This window comes from Emys orbicularis, chromosome 8 (genome assembly GCF_028017835.1).
Source record: "Emys orbicularis isolate rEmyOrb1 chromosome 8, rEmyOrb1.hap1, whole genome shotgun sequence".
Taxonomy (NCBI): domain Eukaryota; kingdom Metazoa; phylum Chordata; order Testudines; family Emydidae; genus Emys; species Emys orbicularis.
Window position 1 is genome coordinate 39136363 of NC_088690.1, and position 25370 is coordinate 39161732.

The window sequence follows — 25370 nt, forward strand, 5'->3', positions numbered from 1 at the left end:
CTCGGCTCCCGCGGGGGGCGGGGCACCAAGATGGCGGCCGAGCCGGCTGCGGTCGGGAGCGGGGAAAGGCGGGCAGCTGAGCCGGCTGCGGCCGGGGGGCTCCGGGCTCCTGTACCCGGACGGTGCGGTTACTTCGTGGAGCGGAAGAAGCGGTTCTGCAAGATGATCCCGGCTCAGGGGAGACGCTTCTGCGGGGAGCACGGACACCAGGAGGTACCGGGGCGCCGGGCACTGCCCGCCCGGCAGGCGGACCCGGTCACGGAGGGGTGGCTGGTTGGGCCCCTCACCTTCGGGGCTTTAGTAAGGGGTGGGGAGTCCCTCTCCTGCGAGCTCTTTTATAGCCCCCTATGGACTCGCTTGGGGGAGGGGCTGGCACGTATCCCCAGAGCGAACCCCATAGAGACGGGCCATACTCGCCAGGCTTCCCCGCGGGTTGGTGAGGGCCGTGCCCAGCCCGGCCCCTGGGGCTCACCGCCCTGCTAAGCCTGGCGACGGCAGTGTCAGCGCAACCCCCGCTGCTCCGCCGGGCCCCGGGCTGTTGGAGTCAGAGCCTGCGTGCAGTGATCGCTGGCAGCGGGGGTGTCAGCCGCTCACCCAGCTTCCCAGCCGAGGGAGGAGAGGGGTGTTGTCCCCCATCTCCTCTGCCAACTTTTCTGTGCTTTGAATATTTTGCTAAATCTGCTATGCTCTTAGTTACTCTTCGCTTCAGGATCCTCAGGTGACGTCCCCTTCTTGGAAACCTTACTAAGAAATCACTGCTGGCCTCTGCAGAGCCTGACATCGAGCTAGAACCCCAGAAGGTGTAGGTAGAATAACTACTGCCTGTCACAAGGGACCAGGAATACCTGTGCGACTCTGGGCTTGGTGATGTATTAAGGCCTTCACTTGCACAATATTCCTCCATCCATCACCCAGTTAAATTGCATGGTTTATCCAACTGAAACACATTGTATTTCTCCATTTGATCTAATTCCAATAAATCGAGGCTAGCAAAGATTTTTATTTTTGTGACCCACAGACACATTTCTAGACAGATTTTCTAAAATTAGGACGTTGACCGCACCATAATTTTGTGCTAACAAAATAAACATTTTCTTTCCCACTAGGAAGAAAATGACAGGAAAAGAATTCCATGCCCTCTTGACCCAAAACAGTAAGTGTGTTTTAAATACATTCGTATGTTCATTGTTAAAATTGTGACTGTCATTGCTTATTTCTTTTTCTCTGATTTTAGCACCGTATATGAAGATCAATTACAAAAGCATTTAAAAAAGTGTAATTCAAGAGAGAAGCTGAAGCCTGTAAGTGTGATGTAAATTAAATGCCATATAATTGTATATTAGAGCAGTATAAACTAAGCAGTGGCACAAATTGGAGTGGAGGAGGGTCGAACACCCATGGTTTTTGCATTTGCTCAAATTTCCATAGGCCGCAGAGCCAGGGGGCAATGCCCTGACAACTTTTAAGCAGTCGCCCCATACTAGATAAGTATGGCTGCCGCTGGAGCAGCCTGGAGTGTCGCTCTGGCTGTATGGTTGCAACGCTGCTGACACTGTACAGACAGAGGGACAACAGGGCCAAATGGTGTTAAGACCTGGTGCGTGGAGAGTCTGTTCCTGTATGGCAGTGCTCAGGGGAATCCTCCAAAAGCTCAACTCTTGGCATCACTGGCTTATGCACTGTGTGGGTAAGAGAGAGGGGAGACTCCAAAGCCCAAGGAGACATGGGACCAGTGGTATAGAGAATTTATCATTGACTCAAATCAGAGAGAGAATTTATCATCGACTAGCTTTCCCCAAAAATGTTCCTGGGGAGCATTGCCCCACCAGGCCCCTAGAATTAATGATTTATGACTTCTGCTGTGAATGGATCTTGTATATTCTGTTGAGTATTGGGGTTGATGTTTCCCCTTTCAGATTATGTTAGCTGAACTTGATGCACATACAACAACCAAAAATATTAAGTCAGCTCTACTCTTATATTTATTATCCCTGAATAATAATGTTGACTGAGGCATTCCCCCCCATACCCTGTCATGAAATTAAATATCTTCCTTTCTGGTATGTGCTAAGAAGGCAGCTTGTTTTTTTTAACGAAAGAGTCTACCATATGTTAAAAGCCTTGCTTGATTTCCTTGTATAGCTACATGATGTAAGTGGCTTTTGCCCATATTTGAGAACTGGATTCAGATATATATTCAGTGATCCAAATGCCAGTGTACTGCAGTGTACTTCTTTCTGATGAATACTGTGCTGCCAACGCATCTGTTTGACTATATAAAGCAGGGGTCGGCAACGTTCGGCACGCGGCTCTCCAGGGTAAGCACCCTGGCGGGCCGGGCCAGTTTTATTTACCTGCTGACGCGGCAGGTTCGGCCGATCGCGGCCCCCACTGGCCGCGGTTCGCCGTCCCGGGCCAATGGGGGCAGCGGGAAGCCGTGGCCAGCACATCGCTCGCCCGCGCCGCTTCTCGCCGCCCCCATTGGCCCGGGACGGCGAACCGCGGCCAGTGGGGGCCGCGATCGGCCGAACCTGCCACGTCAGCAGGTAAATAAAACTGGCCCGGCCCGCCAGGGTGCTTACCCTGGCGAGCCGCGTGCTGAACGTTGCCGACCCCTGATATAAAGCTTAAAATATTCCTGTATATATGAAATGTCAGTAATCAGGAAGCTTAAAGAATAACTGCTTGAAAGAGAAATTCCTTTGATTATTGATTCTTATAGTACAAATAAGATGCAAAGTGCTAGTACAAGACAGGACTCAGCCTTGCAAAAGCATTACTACTGTAGTGCTTGCTATGGTGCTTAGTCCCATTGAAATCTATCAGACTAATCACCCTAGTAAGCAGTACACCTATTGGAGAGTGTTTGCAGAGTTGGGCCCTAAAACAGTGAGAGAGAGAGAGAATCTTTTCTCAGAACTACGTTCTTCATTTGTAATTATTTGACTTTTGCTAGGTGAATTATTGTCAACACACTCTGAAGCATTCTTTTGCTTTACATGCTGTTCTGTCTTTATTAGAATCTCCTTGGTTTTCATGCTGTTTTTATTTTTTTTTATTAAGGCCTACTTTGTTCAAGATATTAATGCAGGATTAAAAGATGCAACAGAAATACTTGACGAACAGGTGAGTCCATTTCTCTGTTATTTTAAGGAACAAATAGTTAAAAAAGGAGGAGAACCTTTTTGTTTTTTGTATTTTTTTTCCCCAGCAGTTACCAATTTCTTCCCTGTCTAAAGAAGAGTTAGAGGACTTGATTAAAAAGCTGAAAAAAGCAAGTAATGGTGAGTCTGCTTAATTTTGAAATATTTTAAATTGCTTTCTCCAGAATTAATCAAATACTTCATGGCTATTTTAGTGTTAAATATCTTCCAGGATTAAAAAAAGAAAAGAGATTAATAGGAGTACTTATTTTTGTCACTTGTCGTGATCTGAAATTGAAATCTTGTAACGGTTAAAGAACTACCTACATGACACTGTTAGTTAGTATTTTTTCCTCATCTCAGTCTTGTTTGTTCTTTTGAATAAAAGTTAATTTTGTTTTTAATGAAATTAATGACTTTTGTTTTACATTCTTCTTTGTGCACCATGATTAGGTGGTGACATTACAGCTCTGGGAAAAGCATTTATTAGAAAACTGTTGCTTCTGACCCATTAGAGAGCAATTACGCTTGTGTTGTAGATCAGTGGTTCTCAACCAGGGGTCCAGGACCCTTGGGGGCCGTGAACAGGTTTCAGGGGGTCCGCCAAGCAGGTCCAGTGTTAAACTCACTGGGGCCCAGGGCAGAAAGCCGAAGCCCCGAGTCCTGAACCCTGACACCTGGTGCTGAAGTTGAAGCCTGAGCAACTTAGTTTTGCAGGGCCCCCTGTGGTGTGGGGTCCTGGGCAATAGCCTTGCTTGCTACCCCCTAACGCCAGCTCTGGCTTTTATATGCAGAAAAAAGTTGTTGCGGCACAGCTGGGCCATTGAGTTTTTATAACATGTTGGGGGCACCTCAGAAAGAAAAAGGTTGAGAACTCCTGTTGTAGATTATTTTGTTGATGGCAGAAGATAGGGAAATTTTCACATGTTGGATTAAAAACAAAAATACATGTTTGGAGTTTGAAGAACATTACCTATAAGATTATCACAATTTTTAGGTGTCAACTTGTGGACTTAAACTATTTGATAGTGTCCCTTTTACTTGTTTCCAATAGTCAGTATGCTAACTCTGTAAAGTCTTCAGAGTCAAATATTTTGCATACTAAGTACTGTATGCAGTCACTTCAATATGCAGGTGGGAGCTAGATTGATGTTAGGTGGCCTTTTTAATTGAATCTATGAAGAGTATTTCTGCATTTGATGCAGGCATAAAGCCAATACTTAAGGATCAAATGCTGTCCCATCAGGCCTTACAAGAAGCCTTAAATGACCCAAAGAATGGAGAGTCTGCTTTCAAGCACTTGAAACAACAGGTATGGCCATTTCCTTACTAATAGCTATGGCGGTCTTTACTGTAGTTTTTTCTTCTTATGGATTCCAGCTAATCCATACTACAGTTATTTCACGTAAAAGAAACTTGTAACAGTTCCAGATTGTACCCATGCTACCAGTTTAAGTATTAGTCTATTGATAGTACACTCCTGTTTATTCAAATGGACTGGGGGTGGGCATTAGAAAGTTTCAGATAAACCGGCGGTCAGATAAACAGAAGTGCTATTAACTAACTTAGGGCTACATGGAGGTCACAGTGTGGATTCAGTTCCCTTTATCCAAAAATCTTAGTTACCTGGACTATATCGACCCCCTACATTGTCCATAACTGCTTTGACATTATAAGTGTTAGTAACAGAAGTTTATTTTGATCCTGAAATACCTAACAAGCTTGTCTTCTCCTCATTCATGAGCCTGGATTATCCCCTCTCATGGAAAATGTATGAGGTTATAAAACTCTGAGATTTGCCTTATGATATTTTCAGGGAATTGTGCCCTTGAGAAGGAGGAATTTTTATGGGATACAGAGTGAGTGGGCGGTGAGAACTTCCAACACAGCAAATCCTTTGAATTCTTGGGAAAGGGAAGCCAGAGAATGATAAGGATGAAAGGGCCCATGGGAATAATAGTAATTCCTATCTCTTTTATATAGTGCTTCCACCACCTGATCTCAATGTGCTTCACAGTCTTTTTAATGAATTTATCCTCATAACACTCTTGTAAGGTAGGGAAGTACTATTATCTCCCTTTTGCAGATGGAGAACTGAGGTGCAGAGAAGCTAAGTGACTTGCCTACTGGCAGAGCAGAGACTTGAACCTAGATCTCCCAAGTGCTAAGCTAATGCCCTAAGCACTGCCATGTTGGTGCCTTTCAGCACAACTCTATGTGTACAACTGCAGTAGCTACAGAGAGGGCTCTGCAGGAAGTGATGCTTCACAAAAGTCCACTGGAACATCCATGTGACTTTTCCAAGGATTAGCTGAGAACAATACTCCAATCAATGTATGCCTGTTCCCTAACTCTACCCCCAAAACCCAGTGGATAAGATTCTGTGGTGTTAGCAAAAGGAAAAGATGATGCCATGGAGGCAGCCCTTATTTCCTCTGCACTCTGGATTCACAACATCTCTACCCCTGAATTCATGAAAGAGGTGTTGACATTTTGCAGCATGGTTATTTAATCAATACGAGCTATGGGAGAGACTGCTGATTGTGAGTTAAGTTAGCATTTTTCCCACAGAAATGATCAGACAGAATGAATATTTGGCTTGTTTCATAAATAATCTTTTGAAGTTTGTAGGCTTCCATTTTAGGTAACATGGAAAAGTTACATTTGCTTGGGCCAGGAAGATGTTTTATTGAGTTTGGAGCTGGACGAGGAAAGCTGTCTCACTGGGTTGATATTGCCTTACAAGATGCTGAAAATGTTCACTTTCTGCTTGTTGAAAGGGCAACTACACGATTCAAGGTAAGACAGTCTATTGTGGAGTTGGCCAAATCTCATTTTTGGAATTGTTGTTCTTGGTAAATGTGCCTTTTTCTCAGAAAGTCTGGTTACCTTTTAAAGGAAAGGTGAAAATATATATATTTGTCAGATAAGGGCTTTGAAAAATTTAATTGATCCTTTATTGTAGTTTTAAGGCATGCCAGTAACACAATTGGGGGTACAAGATGCCTGCTGGCTGATACTGAAAATGTTAGTGTTCATTTGAAAGGGGCTTGTTTTGTTTTTAAAAAATTAATAACCTTAGCACATTCTTGTAATTATTTATTAGTTAGATGCCCAACACTTCTTAATAATGTGATATCCTATTCACACAGGTAGATGGTAAACACAGAAAAAGAGACTACATATTTGAAAGGCTTCAAATTGATATCCAGCACTTATGTTTAAGTAAGTTGCTACTTGGCTTGTATAACTATCAGCAATACTAAGATGGTTGCTTAAAAACTTGATTGTGTAGTACCAGAGTGCAGGAAATTTTTACACTTAGTATAGGTTAATTAATATAATGTTTAGAAGACTGTTCTCAGTGTTTTGGTCATTTTTATGTTGTACTCTTTTTTTTTTCAGTTACTAAATGGGTATTATATAATTTCTAACAACGTGTACAAATTATCTTGAATTTATAAGACTTTATTTTGGGTCAGAATCACCAAATAAAAGAGAGCCTGAACAGTTTCAGGGTTAGATGCTTTCACTTGTGTATTTTAGCTGTGCCGTATTTTGATACAAGTATCATTACTGAGTGAGGCAAGTCTCAGATGTCCTTATTAACAATGAACACAGGGGGATTCTGGAGTACCACATTCAAAAGAAGTTGCGTTAAATTTAGTGGGTGGCTTATGGTGATGAACAGAACTTGCATCAGTTAAATGGATAAAAGTGATTACCACATTACTTAACTAATGTAATCCAATGCATTGCCAGCATGATTCAGATCCTGTATTTCATGCAAAATATATATGTATCTCCATGCCTTTCCTTATGTTGTTATAACTTAACTGGATGCATTCTCTGAGCTACGGGTGACTCTGTTCCCATCTGGTGTACCACAGTAGTAATATATATTGTACTTGTTTTGGTACCACAAAGTCGCTTAATTACTTATAGGTATATCTTTCATGACTAGATCATGTATGTTTGGGCCATACAGATGGTTGAAACTTAAATTATGAATGGCATATGTAGAAGGACAAAAGAATACAGGGAATAACATTTTATAAATAATGAGCAAGAATGTTTGCTAATGAAGGAACATGGTACATTGTAGCATGTTAAAAAGGTAATTTATATTAATCTTGTATTTGTCTTCTCTAATTAAACTGTACATTCACTTGGTTTACTGTAAATTAACATTAGAAAGTTACATGTGACTATTAATCCACCATGGGTAGGACAGATGAACTTATTAAAGCACAGGACTAAGAATACAAAAACCTGAAATTTATTACCAACTCTGCCACAGGCTGTCACTCTGATTCTAGGCAAGTCGCTTGATGCCCAGTCCTGCTCCCAAAGTTTTTAATGGGAACAGGTCATGGTTTTAATTTCTGCCTCAGTTCCCCGTTTTTGAGGCATATGGTAAGTCTAAATCAATTGATGTTGGTAAACTGCATTGATATCTATAGCTGGAAGGCTCTATAGATATAGAGTATTACTACTATTCAATATTTGGATCAAGTTGGCCTGCAATGTATGAACGGTGTCTTCTGCAGTATTGGGTTTTTTAAGTATTTGACAGATTTTGAATTGCTGTCTATTAGGAAATTATCTTATGTCTAAATAAAGTCTTGATTGATTCATTTATTTATTGAGGAGACATACCACAAATAGCTTGAACTCCCCACAGTAAGCAAGAACTATTTTCAAAGTTTTGTACTTTTCTGCTTTTTATTGGTGTACAAAGAGAAGTATTGATTTTTGCTGCACTAGGAACATAACATAATGTTTTGTAGACTAGAAGGGAACATGTCAGAAAGGAAAATTTGTTTTATTTCCAAGCTGCTAACAATGAATGTTTTAAAAAAGTTCCTTTTTAAGTTAAACTTATTCCCTTTGTACAATTTGAAGTTGTTTAAAAATAAGGAAGAAAAAATTAAATGTGCTATTTAAACATACTGTATAGCTATTCTTTTCAGTTCATGAAAATTATACTGTATTATGTTTCCATCTTATCTTTTAGTGTGACATAACACTAGCTACCCTTTCGAGATGCAGACAATTGAAGTTTTTTTATAATAGTTGAGGCAGGAATTTTACTTGAGTTTTCTGACCTATTGTTTCAGTTATGTGTGCTGGAATGATATTACCCAGCAAGATGATGTCCAGCTCCAGTAATCCAGGTTCTGTTTCTTTCAGATAAAGTACCTATTCTTGAGAAAGAAAAGCTTCCTGTGGTAGGAATTGGAAAGCATTTATGTGGTGCTGCAACAGGTATGAACTATACAAATGTATTGGCGTAAGTGCAGCTACAAAGTGGAATGCTGATTCTAATCCTCTTGAATAATTCGATGCTTCTAACAGTTCTTTTGTACTATTTTTTTCTGTCTAATTCTTTGACTACTGCCTACTGTACCAGTTGTGTTCTAAATATCCATTGATTTCAGAGGAACACTACTTGGATGATGGCAAGCAGCAAAGTGGTTAATCCAGATGGAAACATTAATGGTTGTGTACAGCAAAATGAAGAATGAATGTTTTATGTAATTGTGTTCTTAAACTGACAGAAACATGTTTTTCATAGTACTTTTCTTCCCACTGTCTTAGGCTTGGACAACAATGTTGGAAAAACTTAACTTGATTAAAAATGTCCTGGACAACTTGAATACTGTAATATAGTAAGATCATTTTCAACTTGTCCAAGACGTTTTCAACCAATTAATTTTTTTTCAGCTTTACATCCCAGGTATGTGGGGAAAGGTGTTTCAGGTATGACATACTGTGTGTATGTATTATATACATTCTATTGGGACACTGTTAACCATGATGTCTTTGTAATGGTATTTACAATTCTTAAGTAAATGGATTGTGTGCTTTAATTCTGTCAGACTTCTACATAAACGTCGTCTTGTAATAAAAAGGCCACGGAGCTGAAGTTTTCCCAATGACCTGTGGAACAAGTATTCTCAAGAGTATTGATCACTAACAAGTCAGATAGTTGTGACAGGATCCCCGAGGTACAACCTGGAACCATGGGACCACTGTGTCGCCTTAACTCTCTAGCCTGGGTTGTCTCTCACAAAGCTATGTCAGTGACAAGCAGTAACACCCCTCCAGGCACTGTGATCTCTCAACCATCAGCATCTGGAGCCCCACACCCTGCTATATTATGCTCCCTGAGCCACTCATGAATCATACAGAGAGAGGCAACAGTCAATGGCCCCAGCCTTGAACCCCAGAAATATCCTATCTTACATTGCTCAAGATTCCCTTGGACAGTGAAAGCTAATTAATAAGTTCGCCACTCCGACAAAAGGGTAGTGGATGTGCAATGGCCTTTGTTAAGCTGAGCTGAGATTCCCCAAGCACTTACACCAAAAACACACAGTCTTAGATAAAATATAAAACAGATTTATTAACTACAGAAAGATAGATTTCAAGTGACTAAGTAGCAGGCATAGAGAGCAAAGTTGGTTACCTAAGAAAAACAAATAAAAATACAGTCTAAATTCTTACTTTAACAAACTAAGTGAGATTTGAATCAAGCAGTTTCTCACCCTAACAGATGTTGCAGGCAGGTTACAGTTCATCAGTGCACAGACTGGACTTCCTTCCAGCCTGGGACCAAAGTCTTCCATATGTTGAGATTTGGAGTTGGGGGGGTGGGGGGGAAGAGGCCAAGGGATGATGTCACTGTCTCTCTTTTTGTACCTTCTTCCAGCTGCTAGAAAGATCCTTGCTGATGGTCAGGCAGTCTGCATTGCATATGTGCCTTCTCTGAGAAGCCTCTGGGATATTGGATTGTTCTTGATGAGCTGTTAACGCCTGTCTGGCCAATAATTGTTGCTCCTTTGTCCATACTGAAAGGCCAGCTGTGGGCATCTCCCAACCTCACAATATATTTCAGTAGCACATATAGCAATACTTCATGTAAAATGATAGTACATACAATCCAAACAGGATATCAGTGTTCAACAGATCAAGACTTTTAAAATGATGCTTCACAAGGCATGCATTGTACAAAATTTGTCATCATTGTATCGCAGGGGTGAATATGAGGGCTCCAGGGTGCTATTTGAGGTACAGAGTGTCACAGTGGTCTTATGGTGATTTTGTAAATACACCTCTACCCCGATATAATGCAACCCGATATAACATGAATTCGGATATAACACGGTAAAGCAGCGCTCCGGGGGGGTGGGGCTGCGCGCTCCGGCGGATCAAAGCAAGTTCGATATAACGTGGTTTCACCTATAACACGGTAAGATTTTTTTGGCTCCCGAGGACAGCGTTATATCGGGGTAGAGGTGTACATTAATATTTGGTAAACTGAACTTGAAATATATAAACTCATTTCATTTTAAAGTAGCTGACCGTATTTAACTAAACTTTGTCAACTTGTTGCTTTTGGGATTACTTTGTAAAGTGCTTTTATCCTCCTCCTTATTTTTGAGGAAAGTTCCTTTCCTATCTTTGAGTATAAATGCAGCACACTGTTCGAGAGTTTTTTAAAACATAGTTGTTTGTTCACAGATCTTGCTCTGAGATGTTTGGTTGAAAGTTACGCAACCCAATATGATGAAAGAAATGAAGAACCTTCACCTAAACGTTTCAAGAATGATAAAACAGACGTAGCTTTTAACAATTCTACTGATGAAAGGAGTGGAAAGAATGTTTCAGAAAACTGGAAGCCTGTGGCTGGAATTGTTATTGCACTGTGTTGCCACCACAGGTGTCAGTGGAAGCATTATGTAGGCCGAGAGTTCTTTAGAACAGTGGGACTTGGGCCAGTGGAATTTAATTATTTTCAGAGAATGACTAGCTGGGCCACTTGTGGCATGCGAGAAACTATCACTGAAGCCTCTACCGTTGATGCAAAGAGCAAAGACCAAAGCAGTGATACAGAAGAACATGACCAAGTACACAACAGAATTGAGTGCAGTTCTGATAGTCTGCAAGGGTAGGTGATTTTTTTTGTAGCATGTAGACGTCTCAGGAAGGTAGAAATAATGGATTAGACAGTCATTTATAGCTGAATGATTAAGCATTTTTGAATGTCAGAATGGCTCATTTTACAGAAACATATCCATCTGAAGTACTTAAAATGAAAAACATGCAAATTTAAGTGACATAATAGTCTTCAAAATCTTATTCCAAAACAGTCACACTTTATCTGCATTGAAGTGCATCAGTTACAGTTTTTACAGCTTTTCTGATCTTGAACCATTTGTGTTGACTAATTCATGTTTTTTCTTTTTGGAGCTAGGCTACTTACTGTTGAAGAACGAAAGCAGATAGGTCGTCTTTGTAAACTCTTGATTGACCAGGGACGGATCAAATATTTACAACAGAGAGGGTACAATGCTGCATTACAATACTATATAGATTCTACTGTTTCCTTGGAGAATGTACTCTTGACAGCTGTGCCAAGTCAATCTTCAGTACCTCAGCCAACTGCATAATGGGAGACAGATTTGGAACGGGCAGGACACAGAACTCTACAAAACTTCTCTGGATTTTTTTTAAGACCTTATTCACAGATTCAGTACTTTTAGAAAACATTTTGTAGTCTTTCGGGACCTACAAAAGCATTGAACTTCAATTTCTTTTGGAATCACAAGAAGATGCCAGCTGACTCCTAGCAGTGTGAAAGTCATAAGGCATTTTTGTCTCTGCACACTGCGATATTGCTGTTGTTTTCTCTGTTCAGAAGAAGTAGAATTTATATTTTCCTCCAAATACAAAAGTTCAGTTTGGCAGTTTGTTTAATTTTTTATTCATTATCATTAATGGTGGCAGAAGCAACAGGTATACAGTTGTCCAGGTTTTCTGAAAATCAATAGGTTAAAAAGTAAGAAATGGATATGCTTAATAACCTGTCTCCATTTGGAACTTCATGAGGGTTTTTATCTTGTTTTCTATGCCTAGAATTTTATTTTATGAGTTCTGACTATTTGTGGAATTGGCTAAAGAAAAACATTTAGTTGGAAATCAAATGCCCCCTCATTGTTTTAGTAATTACATTCCCATGCATAAAGCTTTGCTATGGAGAAGAATAAAAGCTGAAATTGACATGATCTCTTGAGTTAACCTCATTATTTTAGTGATTTGTTTTAAGCTTTCATAATATGTGGGTGAACTTAATGAGATGAAATATTGATACCTTGTGTCAGTGAAATTCGCTGTTCACATAATAGATATAGCAAAGGGCATTGGCTCATGATGCTCTGCTAATGTAACTGAATCCTGACCTTCATTTACAGCCTTGTGGGTAATTCATTGTCCAGTCCTTATCTCTCAGCAGACAGTGCTAGTTGATGTGCTTTGTCATATGGCTACTTTTCCATGAGGAAGCGGGGTGAAATAGCTGTATATACTCGTTCATAAGACGAATTTTTTTAGTAAAAAAGGGAAGCACCAGAGAAGGGGGTCGGCTTCTGAATGGGTATAGAGAGGGAGAGGTGGGACACAGCCCCTCCCCCCAACAGAGAGAGCAAGGAGAGCCAGCAGAGCCAGAAGGGAAGAGGCGGGGCCAGAGTCTCTCCGCTTCTGGCCACGCTGCTCTCCCCCAGCCTCCGAAGCAGCTGCAGCTCTGGGGCTGGCAGGCTGCAGCCGTGCCGCTCAGCCCCACCCCCCAGAGCAGGCTGTGGCCGCGCCGCTTGGGCGCCGGAGCACGCTGTGGCCATGCCGCCTGGCCCAGCCCACTGGAACATGCTTCGGCCACGCCGCTTGGTCTGACCCGCCGGAGCAGGCTGCGGCCGCGCTGCCCAGCCTACCGGAGCAGCTCCAGCCAGGCCAGAAACATCCTCCCCAGATAAGGTCGGAAGGGATGGGATGGGGAGAGTGTGGGGGTACCAGGCTAAGGGTGGGGTCATGTGGGGGGTGGTCACAGGGGTTACTCCCCTAACCCCCAGCTTCTCCCTCTCCCCTTCCCCCCCCCCAAAAAAAATTTCCCCACCAGTTGCTGTCCCGGCCCGTCAGGGTAAGCAGCTGGCGTGCTGGGACACTTTATTTACTTAGGTTTACCTCCGTGCCTGCGGACGCTCGAGGTAAACAAACCATCTTGGCCCGCCAGCAGCTTATCCTCATGGCCCGGGAGCCAAAGTTTGCTGACCCCTGAATTATAGGGTCGGCTTATGAACGGGTCATAAAAAATTTCCATTTTTACTTATCCATCTTAGGCGGGTCGGCTTATAAACGAACGGGCTCATGATTGAGTATATACAGTAATTTATTTCACTTAGGTGACTAGATCTTCCTAGAAACATCTTATATTTCCCCATCACATGTTGGTGCTTTTCCACCTGCTGGCAGGAAATGCTGGGAACTCCAGAAACTCCGTGACAAAAGCATCAGCTTCTCCTGCTACTCCCTCTTCAGTGTAACTTCCAGCTCAAGGAGACATATCTGTGCTAGCTATGATTGAGCTAGTGAGGTAAAAATAGAAATGTCACCACAGTGGAACACATGGCAGGAGAGGCTTGTTAGTTAAGCATGTACCAGGATCATATTCAGAGGTAACTACATTTCTGTTCTTAGCATGTTAGCTCATGTATGTCTCCTCAAGCTGGAATTCACACCAGTGTAGAGACACCTTAATTCTGCTTGACTGCATTTTAATGTTTTCTAATATTTTTTATTCATACTCTAGTTACAGACAATACAAATCTCATACCTGCTCTGCTGAGTGACTCTTGAATATACATATGCATGAACTGAATACCAAACAATTCCCGTTCCTCTTCCTCTTCAGTATTCTCGCATGGGGGAAGTGTTACTTGCAGCTCCAGTGGGTTGTCTCTGAAGTTGACAAATCTGGTAATTCATCAGAAAACATGACTCTTGGAGGTCCTTTCCTCCCCCCCCCCCCCCCCCCGACCAAGAGCAACTGTTTGAAAACTAAACTAGGCTGCACTGAAGAGTGCTTCAGCAAAAGAAAATGTAATTAAGGGCAATTTCTAAGGGCATTATGTTTCAAATAGTTTCTCTACTTAATGGTAGTGTGGTATGTGTTTATCTTAACTGATTTAGAAATAGTCTTCATCTGAACATTATTTACATCATTTCTTAACATGGTTTCTATGCCAAACTTGTAGTTTGTACAGTTTAACAAGGAATCCCTATCATGTTTAATATTTTATGCACACACTTGAAAATATAGGCCTTAGTACCTGTGGTCAGTACCAAGGCCAATTCAAGCAAATCTAGGATCTCCAGTGAACAAATTCAGGTGTTCTTACTATCCCTATGTTTATTCAAGTACATGTTTGTACTGCACAGTAAGATAACGTTATACATTTTCGTAATATTTTGACATCAGGATACAGAAGCAGATGTTTACTCTGAAACCAGAACAAAATATTTAAATTAGATCTATTGCACATGAGAATTTTTATTTTTGGTAATAAAAACCTGCTGCAGAGTTTATGCATCTCTAGATATAGTAGCATCCCCAAATAACGTGAAACCATAGGAATTGCTAGACTACATCAGACCAGGTAGGTATGAACTCAACTGGCTATCCCAAGCCCCCGCTCGTGCTACCTGGCTGCACTGCACTATTTTTACCATAGTAGCTCAAGCAGCGCTTGCACAGGGACGTGTATGCAAGCTGGGAATTACACCCTCAGCTTCAAGTGGAGACATAGCCTCCGTCTGGTATCCTGTCTCTAAGAATGAAAGTACTTAAGAGAAAGCAACAAGAACCCTGCCGTAGTGAATAAATAAAACCATCTGCCCATAAGGATTTGAAACAAGTTTTCTCGTCAGTTCCTGGTTAGCTTCTATCTTGAAGCATTAAGATTTATAGCTCACATTTTTATCCCCAAATATAAATGGATATTCTCATTATTCATATCTTAGTATCTAAACCTTTTTTGAAGGGTTTCAGGTTCTTGACCTCACTGATACCTTGTGGCAGTAATTTCCCAGGTGAAATATACGTTTTATAAAAAGTTCTCCTTTTATCAGTTTTTAATTGTTGCTTTTCAATTTTTGTCCCTTGTTCTTGTGTTATGAGAGAGGCTAAAATAGTGATGCCCAACTGTTCCACTGAAAGCCAGCATCCACAACCCTCACAGATCAAGAAGAACCTAAAGATTCCCTTAACCTTTGGGACTCTAAATACTGTATTTACATTTGCAATAAATCCATTTGGTGAAATGAAGGAACTCAATACTGTCATAAAACTTTCTGGGCCAGATTCTCACCTGGCATAAATCTGTAGTTCCACTGATTTCAATGGAGCTATACCAGTTCACACCAGCTGAGAATCTGGCTCCCTATCTATTTGTTATGCAGCAGTTTGCACCGTAGGGGAATTTTTAAAGGCAGCCTTCAGGTACCTGCAGTATTGTTGATAGTTTACCTGAGATTTGTCATTTGTTGCATGCAAGCAGGAATATCCCGGAGTTTGTTGTTGCTGAGGACAAGAGTACTCAGATTTTTCATATTACTGATGGTTTCTGGTAAGTGGGTTATTTCATTCCGTTGGAGCCATAAAGTATGTAAGTTCTCCATTCTGTAGAAGTAGAGGTTTCTACAATTAATCCAGCATTAGGGAATCCTTGATGATTAATTTAAAGGAGTTGATTCACTTCAACAATCATGTATCTGATATAAAGAATGCAGTAACGCTTAACAGTCTGGGAGCATGTGTAATTCTGTGGGCAAGTTAATGACAGAAAGGTAAGGGAGGTGTCATTTGATTCATAAAATCTACAGAATCATAATTTCAGTGATTTCATCTGAACATTATTTATATCACTTCTTAAAACGGTTCCTATGCCAAACATGTAGTTTGTACAGTTTAACATAGAGCTGGACTAACTAGAGGGATGACTAAGTTTTAAGGGGATGCAGACATTGGCATCTGCATCCTTGGCTCATGCACATGTTCAATGGTGTCACCCTACGGCATAGCAGAGGGGATGTGCTGCCCTTCCCAGCTCCACACCACTGGTTGGTGGAAATTTTGATAATACAATGTGATACATTTGAAAGCCTTTTCTCCTACAGACACAAAGGTACCATACGGCAACCTAGAACAATTATGTAGAATATATGTAGATATATATTCAAGAAAAATCAACTTTTAAAATTATATTTTAACATAGAGATCCATTGACTGCATAAAAAAGGACATTAATCTTAGGAAACACAGGTTGAAGATAGTAGCCTAAATTATAAGTTGAAAATTTCTACAGCAAGAAGATTTAACTTGACAACAGGAATTTAATGTTTTATTAAGTATCAACTCAGTTGCAAGCAATTTTCCTTCTGAACAAAAAAAATTAGTTCTCATAAGGAAATATTCTGCTTTGAGATATTCCAGTTATTTTAACAGTATAAGTAGCTTGCTTTATTTTGTTTGATACTTGTTAATATTTTAGAACAGAGTTGGGTAACTAAATTTTCAATGCAATGGAATTAAAACTAAGAATGTTTTTTTACCTGTCAATCGTATCAGGGAGTTGCTGAAGTTTGTTGCTCCCCATGTCTAACCATTCTAGACTTGGCATGTTCAGGAGAGCTGAAGGGATGGTAGTAAATTGGTTCATACTCAGATCTACATGGTAAAGCTTCTTTAGGTCACTGAGCTAAATAGAAAAGGGAAGACTCATTAATAGGATTCCTTAATGCACATTTGTACAGACTGTGCAGTAAGTGATGTTCCATCACAGCTGTTATTTAACCATCTTGGCCACAAAGACAGAAAAATTCTGAAAATACTACAACATGTTCTGGAATCCATGCCAGACAAGTGATTCTGGGTTGTATGAGATAAGACAGAGGGCCAGAATCTCATTTACACTATTGCTCCAGTGATGTAAAGGGACTTCAGTATAAATAAGAATCTGGTCTAGAGACTTAAAATTTATTTTTGTCAGAAAACATTCACTTGACCTCATAAAAGAGGGTGACCAGACAGCAAGTGTGAAAAATTGGGACAGGGAGTGGGGGATAATAGGAGCCTATATAAGACAAACTCCCAAATATCGGGACATCTGATCACCCTATCATAAAATATTGCTAACTTTGCTAGTCAAACAACTGCCAGATAAATTTGGTAACTTCTGATATTCAGTTAATATTCTATATTTATTTATTTTAAAGCTGCCCAGTTTGTTGGGTTTTACAGACTTCATGTTTGGACTTAATTCTGCAGTGCACCAAGCACCCTAAGGGCTATTCTACACTGGCAGAGCTTTAGTGTGCCTTGTGTGGTTGCGGTGGAGTGCTGGGAGAGAGCTCTAAAAAACCCACCTCAACGAGGGGCATGGCTCCCAGCTCTGGTGCACTGTTTACACTGGCGCTTTACAGCGCTGAAACTTGCTGCACTCAGGGGTGTGTTTTTTCATACCCCTGAGTGAGAAAGTTGCAGCGCTGTTATCCTCACTCTCCTGTAAAGTCTGTGGGAATTGAGGTTACTTTTAATATCTGTCAGGGCTGTAATTTTTGTAGCAAATACAAATAAATAAATATCAGAAGTATTTGGTTACTTTGTAGCCAAGGGACTGATATGGATCCCTTTTCACATGTACGTCATCAGTTACGATTCAGCCCAGGTAAGTGGAGAGCAAAAGTTATTACACTCAGCTGCTCTGGGTCCTCTGTGAAGTGAGTTAATTCACTTCCTTGTGCACATGCAGTTGTCTGCATCACACAAATCACTACCACAAGCAGTAGTCTTTGTAGAGATACCACTAGCTGAATGGGGAGGGAATGAACTAAGCCAGGGTGACCAAACTTACTGACCCTCCAAGCCGCATATGACAACCTTCAGAAGTTCGAGAGATGGGATGCGCCTGCCGAGGCTTAGGGCTTCAGCCGCATGGGAGATGCCTGGCAGGGCTCAGGGCTTCAGCCCCGCTTCTGCAGAAGCCCCAAGCGCTGGCAGGCATGCCCCATGAGGCAGAAGCCCCTAGCCCCAGCACCCTGCTTCAGGGCAGAAGCCCCAAGCTCACCCCCCACCCCAGTCTGGTAGGCAGAGAATGGGGGAGGGTATGGGGGGTCCACTAGCCACACTTTAACTGTAAAAGAGCCACAGTTTGGCCACCCTGAACTATGCTCTCACCCTTAAAGGTGACTTCTCTAAGGTCATAGTTGAGCCAGTGGGCCAGATCCTCAGCTGGTGTAAAACAGCATAGTTTAATTAAAATCAATGGCCTGATGCCAGTTTACACCAACTAAGCAGCTGGCCCATTATTTATATACTCCCCTGTAAGCCTGGGCAAAATTAGGCTCAGCTCCTGCAAATACTTACTTACTCATGTGGTTAGTCCCACTGGCTCCCATGGAACTATTCATATAAACAAAGATTATGCAAATTCTTAAATATTTGTAAAATCAATGTCTTAAAAATAAAGTGAAAACAACCCATCTATTAGACAGTCCATGCAAGACTTTCCAGTGGAAATGTACTATGTCATTTTAAAGTCTAGAAGAAAACAGAAGTTCAATTTTTTTTCTGAGAATTTTTTTAGCTAGTGAAAACATTTAATATATACCTATAAATAAAAGTAATTGTTTTTCTCAAACCTGAAGTGGAAGGTCACAGATATCCCTGTTCACAGCCAGTTCCAGTCTTCCGAGGCTGATGCAGTTACTTAGCTCTTTAGGAACAGACTTAATTTTATTATAACTGAGAAGCAGCTCTTGGAGGTTAGGCAGCTGGCCTGCAAAGGCAATAATCAAAGAGAATCCACCTGAATATTGGGTCTGAGGAATAAATTAAATCTTTCAGCTGTGAAGTACTGGGGTTAAATCTTACTTTATTGTGTTGGCTCATTAGTGTAGTGTGAGTGCTCTTGGTCTGCTTATTGAAATAAAGATGCAGTTAATGAAAATTATGGGATTTGGTGTGACGGCTGCTTAATCCAGAAGCAGTGCTCCAACTGAGTAACACAGAATGGCTTGTTTTTGTTGTTGTATTTAAATACCACTTACCAATCTCTTTAGGTAGCTTTTCAATGGCATTTCGGGATAGATCCAGCACAATGAGATTTTGAAACCTTCCAATGAATTCAGGAATTTTCACCAAACTAATTCTGTGAAGCTGCCATTCCTGGAGGTGGTTCAGTTTCAGTAAGCAAGCAGGTAACATCTACAAATAATAAAAAATAAAATCAGAAGGAAATTCCACTTCGTTTATGGAATGAAAATGGACTAATTGTTAGTGTAGGAAGATTTTGGAAACATGAACATTTAGAGTTACGCTAGAGAGGAAGGAAACAGTTTTGTTTTTCTGATCACTAGACCATACAACATGCAGAAATTAATTCCCATTACACCTCAAGAATAACCAGCCCTTCTGTTTGCACCCAGAACTTAGGCACCTGCACTACTAGAACTGAGCAATGCAAGATCCCAGAAGCAAAACAAACAAAAAGGTTTGAACTTAAATGATGTTTAGTGTCTGTCGTGGATTTTATAACATCTGTTCAAAACAAAATGACAATGTTAGGTAACTGCACTGTAGAATGTATTTACAACATGTTTTATATTAAAAAAGGACCACCTATAACTTCCAAGATTGTGCAACATTTCTAAATAATTGCTTGCTATAAAATGATTATAGAATAGATTTAGTAATTTGGTTTGAAATTCATTGCTCTGAGTGAGTTACACAGGGTTTGTGTGGGATGTAGGGACTGCAGTTTGTAGGGAATTAAATCTTCCGCAAACTCCTGTGTAAGACACATCACCTCCCTGGACTGTTACAGTGTAAGCTGAAGTCACACCTTCACCAGCCTGTACCTGATCCAACTCCCATCAATGCCAATGGAAAGATTCCCAATGACTTAAAAGGAAAATTGGCTCAGGCATCTCGTCTTCAACTTCTTCTTCATGGTGGACACTGGAACTAGCATAAAGCCAGTTCTGCAACCTACAGAGATTGGTAGGGTCCACCCTGCCACATACTCTGCAGCTGCCCACCTTTCTTGCACTGGAACCACAGTGGTCCCACCGTTCTGAGAGACTTTGTGCGATTGGATGAATTTCACCCTTAGAAAGAGAAGAGAAATAACCCCAAGAAATCTTTTCATTTCACGTGACTTTCACATTACAAGTTATGTCTGTGTAGTTCTCAAGGCCGGCTCTACGCACCAGCGTTCCAAGCATGTGCTTGGGGCAGCACTTCTAAAGGGGCGGCATTCCAGCTCTTTGGGGCAGCACTCCGTTGGTTCTTTTGTTTTTTTGTTTGCTTGGGGCGGCAAAAAACCTGGAGCTAGCCCTGGTAGTTCTGGGGCATTAGCAAAATTAATACTTCTTTAATTAAGCATAAGACATAAAATGCCATTAAGTTTTCCTGTTCATGTGGGAAGACTTTCTGGGCTGTTGCTGGTCAGTCGTGAAATTACTTAGCATTCAATATTCTACTGTTAGAGTGAGCAAGTTTAATTTCAATTCAATCAGGTTTTATTTATATTCACAGCAATAATTCAACTGTCCGTCCCTGATCATCTGTGTACAGTGCTGAGCATATTGTGGGCACTTAATAGATGAAAAGTAATACAAGTAGCTGGGCTAAAGATGTAAAATAGCTTAACTCTGTAATTCACTAACCATGCAACCCAAACAATTTCCTGTTAATATTACCTTCCATTCTTCTTGTTCTATCCTTAGTATAACCCTTCCATCTTCAGTGATGACTTTTTCTTTGAGCTTGGCTAAACTGTCTCTTTCCTCCCAGACAAGCATCAGTCTACAAAACAAAGACCTTTTTTTAGTTGTGCAGCTATTAATATGAGCAACATTTACTATCCCATTTTGATTGCCTGACATAGCAAAGAGGCAACTTTTTGGTGAGAAGCCTTCATGGAGGTCAGACAAGTATTTATCTTAATGGGATGCTAGATACACTTTGGGAGGGCTGGCAATGTAGCAGTTCATTAGCTTAGAGAATTTACAGGCATTCTAATGTTTTGGCTAATGTACAAATGTTTTGCGATTCGGTGAGATCATATTTTAAAATCTGTATGAAGTAAATTATTTTATAGAGATAAATTAACTACTTCCATCAAGTTTTATAATGTTTTACCAAGAACAACAGGGGGGAAAATAATGTAAGGGGACTGTCCCAAACACCCTTCATTTTAAGGGAAGCTTGTAGCTTTTTTATGGGTGGGAGAAGCACTAAGCTTCTTTAATCTTTTCACTTCCACAGCCTCTAGCTCAGGGGTTCTCAAACTGGGGGTTGGGACCCCTCAGGGGGTCATGAGGTTATTACCTGGGGGGTCGTGAGCTGTCAGTCTCCACCCCAAACCCCGCTTTGCCTCCAGCATTTAGAATGGTGTTAAATATATAAAAAAGTGTTTTTAATTTATTATGGGAGTTGCATTCAGAGGCTTGCTATGTGAAAGGGGTCACCAGTACAAAAGTTTGAGAACCACTGCTCTAGCTGCTATAACATAGATTATCCATCCAGAGACAGCAATCTGGTCACAGACAAAAGAGAGTTGACTTCTTTGCATCCATGTATGAAGTCAGCTTGAATTCAAGTAAAATTCATGCAAGTCATCATAGACTAATCAGTGAAGATAAGAGATCAAAATAATATTAAGTGGAGACTGTTTCTAAATGGAGGGCACTTGTCAACAACTTGTGCTATAAAAACATGAAGAATTTCTTTTACACTATTGTAGTGCTATGAAGACAGTGGTAGCTGTTGTAGTTTGATATATATGCCAGTAGAATCAGCAGCTGCACTAATTTCTATTTACAGTTGAACCTAATTCTCTGGTAGACCTGAGTCTAAAATCAGATTTCTTTCAGTGGGAATTTTACCTGAGCAAAGATTGCAGGATTGGATCTTGCATGTTCCAGAAAAGACCAACCATATCGCCTGTGTTTAGCTTCACATTTCTTCCTAACTGATTAGGGACATACCTGCCTACAGCCCTCTGTCTGAATTCCTTTTCCTTCCGTAGTTCTTCATTTATTTTCTGAATTCTCACTTCCCAAAGTGTCTTAACAGCAGAGAATGATCCAATGCATGGTGCAGTTTCAGTCATGGTTCTTACACATTCCGGTTCAGCCATAGGTATCTGCTTCTGAATAGCACACTGATTACCATCATCATTATAATCCCACATATGAGTTGGACATGCCAGAAGGAGACATCAATGTAAAAAAAATGATATGCCTGTTTGATTAATTAAACACAATCAATCTGAGCAGCGCTGTGATGGAACTCACATCAACTGACTCCTGTCACATATATAGAATAGTTAATCATGTGTTCCTAGTTACCTCATCACATAATACAAGAATAAGGAGATAAGAACATAAGAACAGCCATATTGGGTCAGACCAAAGGCCCATCTAGCCCAGTATCCTGTCTTCTGACAGCGGCCAATGCCAGATGCCCCAGAGGGAATGAACAGAACAAGTAATCATTACGTGCTCCATCCCTTGTTGCCCATTCCCAGCTTCTGGCAAACAGAGGCTAGGGACACCATCCCTGCCCATCCTGGCTAATAGCCATTGATGGATCGATCTTCCATGAACTTATCTAGTTCTTTTTTGAACCCTGTTATAGTCTTGGCCTTCACAACATCCTCGGGCAAGGAGTTCCACAGGTTGACTGTGCGTTGTATGGAAAAATAATTCCTTTTGTTTGTTTTAAACCTGCTGCCTATTAATGTCATTTGGTGATCCCTAGTTCTTGTGTTATGAGAAGGCGTAAATAATACTTCCTTATTTAGTTTCTCCACACCAGTCATGATTTTACAGACCTCTATCATATCTCCCCTTAGTCATCGTTTTTTTTCCAAGCTGAAAAGTCCCAGTCTTATTAATCTCTCCTCATATGGAAGCTGTTCCATACCCCTAATCATTTTTGTTGCCATTTTCTGACCTTTTTGCAATTCCAATATTCAATTAAGTTAAAAAGTAACAAAGGTAAAAACAGCTAGAAGATCATACATTCTACTCAGCATAGAATTAGCCTGTGGAATTCGCTGCCATGAGCTATCATTGAGTCCAAGAGCTTGGTAGGATTCAAAAAAGGTCAGAGTCTAATACAGATTGTGAGAACATCCACAGTGACATAAACCAAGATAAAAAGTATAAGGGTTAACCTTTATGCGTCAGGGGATCAGTCAACCATTAATTGCCAGGGGTTGGGAAGAAAGCTGCCCTATAGGCCAGCTACTAATAATAGCCTGTTCGAAGCTTCTTGAACATTCTGGTACTAGTGCCCGGCAGGCAGGGCACCTGGTCATTCCTGTGCTCCTGTCTGGAAGGGTTCCTCTCAGCCACTCTTGTATTGGGTTTTTGTATTCTAGCAATAGGCTAGAACTGTGAAGTTCAGATCTGGCGCTGAACTCTCCCAAAGTTTGGAGCAGGGTTAGACTGGGGTTCAGGGTTGGCATATAGATTTGCAGGGCTATGTAGTAATGCTAAGATCACATTAAACATTGCATCAATTTTTTTATTATAAATGCCTACTACTTGGTGGAAGAGAAACAGGGTATACTGTCTCAATGAAAGTGGAATGTCAACCTTTTCCCTATAATCATCTTTCTACCAATGGCCAGTGTAGAGTCACTTGTTTGAAGGCATCTTTCCCAGCATGCTTTTCTTTTAGCTGGCCTTTTAAATGTGGCAGAGCCAAACCAGCTGCTGCACTACAATGGCTATTTGGTACCTACTTGCTAGATATTTCTGCATCCAAGCTAAGTATTCCTACTATGTTTTCTCTTTCTCTTATTATTGCAGTGGTGTATCCAATAGCCAGATTGTATATGGGGACTTACATCAAAGAAATATAGAAGAATACAAAAAGGTAGAAAAAGTATAAAGAAATGAACACTGAAAATGGCTCCTCATTGGAAAGACAATATAGACTAGAGAATGGAATTCCTCTGGAGCTACACTGATGTAAAAAAGGAGAATTTGGCCCAACTATTTTTGCACTGCTAATTCTTAACTGTGCTATAAGAATAGAAGCTGTTGAGGGGAAGATGGAGGTTTTGACAGCTGGGGCTGTTGGTGCCCAGGAAGGTGTGAGAGGTAGTTTAGTTTTGGAGCTCCCAAAAAGTGGTTAAGGCTTTTTTGCAATGGCGAATGGATGCATCTTCCTCTTCTCCCTCCCAGCCCCATGTGGGTATGAACACAAACGTCTTGATGTATATTCAGGGATTAATTCCTCACCCCCGTAGCCCTTACCAGTAACCAGCTACGCACTGCTCCTCATCCCAATATCTGCCTTTGCACCCAACATTACTAAACACATTAGCTAAAGGTTTCTGTTAAATGATTCATAACTGAATTTAAATTGTTATTAGTAGGCTTCAGAGTTAACTCTCATTGAGACAGCTCAGTCAGTTCCTGCTTCCCATAGCTATTATTTTAGGCTGTTTGGAGACTGGGAAAACAACATTCCAGCAGTTGACATTCAGTTCAAATTCCTGTATTATAAGCTTGTGTCATGTCAGGAACTGTATTTGCTATGCGTCTATGATACCTAACATAATGGGATCCTCAACTCCTGACTGGGGCTTCTAATGCTACTTGTAATCATAAAAATTTGAAGGTTTTTTTGGCCATCTATTTTAAAATTAAAACTTAGTTTTTGGACCACTGTTCTGTGGCAGACGGTGAATTCTTCAGTAAATTGCACAGCTACAGAAATCAGAACACATGAGGCCCTAAGTATAGGGTTTTGTTTTTAAACAGATGTAACTATGTAATGAGAAAACTATGAAAAGCTGAAAGTAGAACATTTTGACCCCACCCTTTATACTTCTTTCTGGTAGACACGATAATACAATAGCGATCATGAACTGCCAGCCATTCAGAAGTGCATTCCCAATTTTAGCTGTAAAATAACTGCAAATGTATTGTCTTGTAACTAGAGCTCCTGCCCGTGATCACCTCCCCACGTTCACTTCCAGACATATGGAAGCATTTTAGAACTTACCTAAATCATTTGATGTATTCACAGATTTTCCACGACTCATTGATTTCTGTGCAAGAGCAGAGCGAGGTTATGAATCTTGTCTGTGTTACTAATGTCTGTCTCTGATACAGACTCCAATTAAGTGAAATGTAATGCCAGCCCAGTTCTAATTTTAATCCATGACATTGCTGGGATATCACATGGGACTACTTTGCAAAGCCACAGAGCATTTACCACTGAATGTCTTGCCATTTTTTGGAACACAATAACCTGTGTAAACTGTTTATGGAATAAACACAGATCAATACTTGTGATCAAAAAGAGCC

At 40.8% G+C, this 25370-nt stretch overlaps 2 protein-coding genes across 2 annotated transcripts; one reads left to right on the top strand and one right to left on the bottom strand.

The window, feature by feature from the left end:
• Positions 1–30: 30 nt before the first annotated feature.
• Positions 31–12144, top strand: TRMT13 (tRNA methyltransferase 13 homolog). The gene is made up of 11 exons (XM_065409339.1): positions 31–213; positions 1107–1153; positions 1235–1301; positions 3064–3126; positions 3212–3284; positions 4349–4455; positions 5775–5942; positions 6296–6368; positions 8337–8411; positions 10671–11097; positions 11404–12144. The coding sequence occupies exons 1-11, from the start codon at positions 31–33 to the stop codon at positions 11597–11599; spliced, it is 1479 nt and encodes a 492-aa protein (XP_065265411.1). The 3' UTR covers positions 11600–12144.
• On the bottom strand, positions 11911–22168 carry LRRC39 (leucine rich repeat containing 39). The gene is made up of 8 exons (XM_065409340.1): positions 22029–22168; positions 20739–20844; positions 19086–19242; positions 18678–18814; positions 16590–16735; positions 15505–15657; positions 13813–13952; positions 11911–11966 (listed from the first exon to the last, which is right to left on the bottom strand). Exons 1-8 carry the CDS (start codon positions 22151–22153, stop codon positions 11911–11913), a joined length of 1020 nt encoding a protein of 339 aa, XP_065265412.1. The 5' UTR covers positions 22154–22168.
• Between the last annotated feature and the right edge of the window lie 3202 nt (positions 22169–25370).

Coding starts and splice junctions, on each gene's coding strand:
- TRMT13 (XM_065409339.1), top strand. CDS start 31: ATGGCGGCCGAGCCGGCTGCGGTCGGGAGCGGGGAAAGGCGGGCAGCT. Junction 214..1,106: donor GGGAGCACGGACACCAGGAG/GTACCGGGGCGC, acceptor CTTTCCCACTAG/GAAGAAAATGACAGGAAAAG. Junction 5,943..6,295: donor GGGCAACTACACGATTCAAG/GTAAGACAGTCT, acceptor CTATTCACACAG/GTAGATGGTAAACACAGAAA.
- LRRC39 (XM_065409340.1), bottom strand. CDS start 22,153: ATGACTGAAACTGCACCATGCATTGGATCATTCTCTGCTGTTAAGACA. Junction 18,815..19,085: donor AAAGCTACCTAAAGAGATTG/GTAAGTGGTATT, acceptor TTGCCTTTGCAG/GCCAGCTGCCTAACCTCCAA. Junction 13,953..15,504: donor CAACAAATGACAAATCTCAG/GTAAACTATCAA, acceptor ATGAATTACCAG/ATTTGTCAACTTCAGAGACA.